At 36.3% G+C, this 5,568-nt stretch overlaps 1 protein-coding gene across 1 annotated transcript; it reads left to right on the top strand.

Moving 5' to 3' along the window:
* The first annotated feature begins 3,718 nt into the window (after positions 1–3,718).
* LOC9319314 (pentatricopeptide repeat-containing protein At3g60960, mitochondrial) lies at positions 3,719–5,011 on the top strand. The gene has a single exon (XM_002885330.2). The coding sequence runs from the start codon at positions 3,719–3,721 to the stop codon at positions 5,009–5,011; it is 1,293 nt and encodes a 430-aa protein (XP_002885376.1).
* The last annotated feature ends 557 nt before the right edge of the window (positions 5,012–5,568 follow it).

Raw genomic sequence — 5,568 nt, 5'->3', positions numbered from 1 at the left:
AAAAATGTCATTTAATAGCCTAACTTTCAAAAAATGGCCGTTTTAACTTCGAACTTTGTATGTGGCCATTTTAAACATGAACAAAAAGTTGACTAATCGTTTGAACCATTTGAATTTGTTGACCAGTCCATAAAGACACATTGTTATCTGTCACTAACATAACCGTTAAGAGCCGTTTGCACTCGTTAACAAATATTTGTTAGTGCTCAAAACGACGTCGTTTTAGCAAATGTTTCCTTCGTTTTCACCCGCTAACCGCCGTTTGCACCCGCTACAACCGTTTCTTTCGTTTTCGTCGCCGTTCTGGAGCACGAGCATCAACTTCATCTCCCACAACAAACTTTGATACTACATTCGGTTGAGCTAAAACTTCTTCTCCGCCACAAGACTCTGAAACGCCTTGCGCCGCTTGAGCTTGAACTCTATCTCCGATAACATCTGCTTCGCCTCGCGGTGGAGCTACAACTCCATCTCCCACAAAACTCTCTGATTCGCCACACATTGGTAAGCCAATCTTCGAAATGACGCCTTTGATTCTAACTAGTTGCATATGGGAAGACGAATTAGGGATTTCGTTTAGGGATAGAATTAGGGATTTGATTTTCTGATTTGGGGATTTCAATCCCGATTTCACATCAATTAATTCTTAAACGACGTTGTTTTGGATACTAACAGATGCTCGTTAACGGGTGCAAACGGCTGTTAACGGTTCTGTTAGTGACAGATAACGGTGTGTTTCTTATGGCATGGTCTGAATTCAAATGGTTCAAACGGTAGGTCAACTTTTTGTACATGTTTAAAATAGCCACATACAAAGTTCGAAGTTAAAACGGCCATTTTTTTAAAGTTGGGCTATTAAATGACATTTTTCCCGTTTTGTATGTGTACTTTGGGAGAAATGTGATTTAATCCTTCCTCTATGAATCTGTAAGTTATGTTTGGTAATTGCTAGGTTTTTGAAAGAGCGGTCTAGGTGGAATAATGGATGGTGAGGACTTGAGGAAGCGAAGGTAAGCTTACACTATTTGAACTTTGAGCTCCCCTATTTTCTTACTCCAAACTCCAATCTCTTTTTACAAAACTTTTTAAAAATGTATAATAATAATATAACTTACAAACGTTAGGCATGGAAATAAATAAATATATTTTTCTGAAAAATTTACATTTTTCAATAATATATTGGCATAAATTAAAAATTTAGTACTCATTAAAACCTTCTCAAAACAATCTCCTCAAACATAAACTCTATTTAGTTTTTTTTGTTTTCTCTCATCTCCGTTAATATGTAGGCGATTAGTCGATTACGTGGAGAGTTGGGTTGCATGGGCCTCATTTTACAAAAAGATCGATCGTTACACAACGTAGTTCGGAACTCGTTTCATATGCATGATGTATCAACAAATATTTCATCCGTTTCAGTTTAATTTTTGTTTTGACACATTAAAAATAAATAATTTTCTATTTTATCTTTTATTAATACATTTAATAAATGAATTTATTGGCTAGTTTAACCGGTGAGGATAAACTAAAAATTGTATGAGAAACCCTAGGTAAAAAGATATTTATACTTATTACTCCTTCTGTTTCACTTCAAATGTTGTTTTTGAAAGAAAAAAAATTGTTTCGTCAAATAAAGTGATGTTCTTACTATCCTATACAAAAGTTTATTACTTTTATCTTTTTAACTATTTGTATTCTAAAAAAATTTTTGTTATTGGATGAATATATTATTTCTAGCTAAATAATAAATGATGTTTTAATTTGGAAATTAAAAGACAAACAATTTCTACAACTTTAAATAACATATAAAATGAAACAAAGGGAGTATCAAACAAATTTTAAAGTCTAAGACCACCTCCAAAGGTGGTTCTAGTAAGGGGTTCTAAGCTGAAATTTGATTAAAATTAAATAAAAAAAATGGCTAATTAAGAAAGAACCGTTTCTTAGTAGGGAGTTTTAAGAGCATCTCCAACGAGAAACCATAGAAGTTTCTCAAATATAATAATTTAATGCTTTTGTAGTAAATAAATTATTTGATTAAATTTTAATTAATTAAAAAAAACTTTAACCAATCAAATGATGCCAAGTATTAGACACAGTGTCTCATAGTGTCTCATTCTTTCTCTTACTTTTAATTATTATTATTTTTTTAATTCTTTAGACATCCTATGAAAAACTTCTGTTGGAGATGTTCTAAAAATCTATAAGACACGATGACGTGTCATTGTCTGGTTGGTGGAAAGGTTAGCTAAAAAATGCATTGTTTCTCTCTCGTTATCCGTCTCTCTCTCTTTCTCGTTTTCTCCGACTGCGATTTGTCTCAAATCGGAAGCAATCAGAGGAGAAATGATCCGCTTATTGTGACCTCCGATTGTTCGATCCGCCGTTAGCTGATCATCTCTGATTGCTCATGAATCGTTTTTTCTTCAGATTCTGATTTAGTTTTTTTTTTGTAAACTTGATCGGAGTGATTGTTATTTTGACAATAAGATTGTGATTTTTTTTTGGAATTGATCGGATGCTTTTGTTGTTTTATTGACGAGTTACTTGACTCGTGAATGTTTCTGATTGAGTTTCTCTCGAATATTGAAATGAAAGTATGGAATTGTGTGTATGCAATTTTGTTTCTTTGAGATGTTGTGCCTCATAGAGTTAAAGTAACTTTAAGGCTTGTAGTGTATCCATAGATCCTTCTGAGAGCAATGGTAAGTCTCTGTTTCAAGCTAAAGCTAGAGAAGAAAAATAAGCTCCGCAATGATAAAGAAGAAACACGACGTGGTATTTCATTGGTTTTGTCTTCTTCATTTCTTTGGCTACAAATTTTTTGTAATTTTTTGGGTTGATTTGCCACTCCTGCACTATTCCGATCCTCCATGTAACCAAATAAGATTAACATTATACACTTATTCATTGAAATCAAACAGGATAATCTAAACTAAAGCATAAACATAAAAGTTGGTTACCAAGAACTCCACACTATGAACCCCACCATTAGAGGAGGAAAAAAAAATAAAAACTCCTAATAAAGTTCTTAGCTTGTAATTATACAAAATTTATACTAAAAATATTGGTAAGAGCCCATGATTATATCTTACCATTGGAGATGCTCTAAAGACTTAAACTGAATCAGAAGGGATAACAAAAAGAATCTTCAACTTTATTAGCTAATTCACAGAAAAACCTCCAACTTTGTATTTAAGAGTATATATATTATATATACCATACCTTTCAGAATTTGTCTTCGGTTTACATACCAGTGATACCACGTATGCATGTTTTTTATTGGTTTGTTAAACCACGTATGCATGGTTGAAAGAGAGATTTAGTCATTTAGATAAACTTCTCCGTACATAGAGTGAACTGAAGTTAATTAGTTTGAATATACTGTCTATTAATTATCAAATGATTGTCGAGCAATTTACCGTTTCGAGTAGGTAATTTATCATTTTAGTTATTATATAAGAAAGAAGCAAACATATTCGCAAGAAAATATTTTGTTTTTCTTCTTAGTTCTTTCCTTCAACTCCCGATTCATTCGATCCTCTGTATATATTTTTAAACAAAAACAAGGTTAGAAAATATTTTGTTTCGTGCTTTTTTTGGTTTTAGGTAATAAATGTTAAAATAGATTATGTTTTGAATATACAAGTACGAAAAAGGTAGGTGACATCATCTTTAAAACCCCTATTTCCCACGGTGTCTCTCCTCCTCCGCCGCCATGTCCTTCCGCAGTCTCTTTCTCAAGGCGCAGCAGAACACCTTATCCGGTTCCGCCCTTGCAGTCGTCAGGTCGTTCCCTTTCCCTCTCGGAAGAGATCCATCTTCACTCCCGTCGGCGCTCACCGAGAAACTCGATCCCAACATCGTTTCTCTAATCGATGACCGTCGGATTTCTTTACGTTTCAGAGTCAGCTCACTGATTGAGCTCTCCGAATTGGAAAAGGCGGCGCAGATCTCACGTCTCGCTGTCTTGAAACAGTATCGCGGCTGGGATACGAAGGTCTTGATGTGCAACGAAATCATCGGCGCCATGTGCGCCGCCGAAAGGTACGATGATGCATTCGCTCTGTACCAGTTCTTCGACAGCGAGTCTAAACTTGGACACTCCGCCGTCTCCTTCAACCACGTTGTCAAAGCCCATTGTGATCAAAATCGTGTAGATGAAGCACTCAAACTATGCCATCCCTGTAGGGGCTATTTTCGTAAAGATGTCGACACATTCAGGTCGTTGGCCAAAGGCTTGGTCAACACCGGGAGGATCTATGAAGCTGTGGGGTTAATAAAGTACATTAGGCTCTATGATTCGGTGGTATACAGCTATCTCATCCGCGGATTTATGGATTTAGGAAACCACGACAAGGCTTATGAATTATTTGATGATTTTAACAACAAGACCGAGCCTGACTTCACTGATGGTCGTAACAAAATATTGATCTGGCCTAGTCGCACTGACGGTCAGAACAGAAGAGCGGTCGTGGATGCGACATTTGTGGATTACTGGCTCAAGCAAGGAGAGGACGAGAAAGCTATGGAGATTTACAGGTCTCTAATCATAAGGAAAGGGGAGTTAGTGTGTGCGGCCACTGGGAATACCCTTTTGGAGATCTTGTTGCAAAACGGTAAGCAAACAGAGGCTTGGGATCTCTTCAACGCCATGATTACCAATTCCAAGAACTTTGATAGAGAGACCTTTGGTATAATGGTGAATGCGTGTTTCAAGCTGGGCCACTTCAAGGAGGCTCTCGAGACTTTCAAGAGGCTCGAGTTTACGAGGTCCTCTAGCTGCTACGCTAACATCATAGCTCAGTTCTGCGAGCGCGGGATGATGTCTGAAGCGCAAGATTTGTTTGTGGAAATATGCTCCGACCAATACTTGAGCCCCGATGTTCCTACGTTTAGATCAATGATCAACGGGTATGCCAAGGCTGGGAGGGTCGACGAGGCCATAGTGATGTTGAAAAAGATGGTTGATGCAACTCTCCTCAAGTTTGCTGTTCACGAGTCCCATTAGCACAAGTTTCTCTTTTAATTCTCTCATAAACCCTATTTGCATTTCTACTTTATGTATTCAATTAAACTTATTCCCTTTTCCACTTAAATTACTCGAAACTAAAATCTCTAATCAAAGATAGCGATATTGAGATTGTCTGAGAAAAGGAAGAAAATGGATGACGATATGATGAGCAAAAAAATATAGATGCATGCGTTTTGGTTTTTACATGTGTAAACTGATTTTTAGACGTTGTATTATTTATATTCACGCATAAAAAACTACATTCATAAAGGACTTGGAGACTTGGAGTTATTTTTATTTGATACTTTTAGTTTGAAAATGATTGAATATCGACAAGCGTGTGTGCTCAGTCACGTTGTCTCCGGTAGAGATCACTTGAACTTAATTTGGCGTACGTTAAAAAAAGATGATTTTTGACCCAAATCATGAGAGAGCTAGGTGGAATAATGAATGGTGAATATGCGAAGTGAGGTTGTCGAAGTTGGAGAACAGAGAGACTTAGTTCATATATTTAATAATGAATGGTGAATATGGGAAGTGAGGTTGTCGAATGG

The sequence above is a fragment of the Arabidopsis lyrata genome (genome assembly GCF_000004255.2).
Source record: "Arabidopsis lyrata subsp. lyrata unplaced genomic scaffold ARALYscaffold_3, whole genome shotgun sequence".
Lineage (NCBI taxonomy): Eukaryota > Viridiplantae > Streptophyta > Magnoliopsida > Brassicales > Brassicaceae > Arabidopsis > Arabidopsis lyrata.
This window is presented reverse-complemented; position numbering and strand designations above follow the sequence as displayed.

Bases quoted from the DNA above. Each gene is read 5' to 3' on its own strand.
- LOC9319314 (XM_002885330.2), top strand. From the start codon at position 3,719: ATGTCCTTCCGCAGTCTCTTTCTCAAGGCGCAGCAGAACACCTTATCC.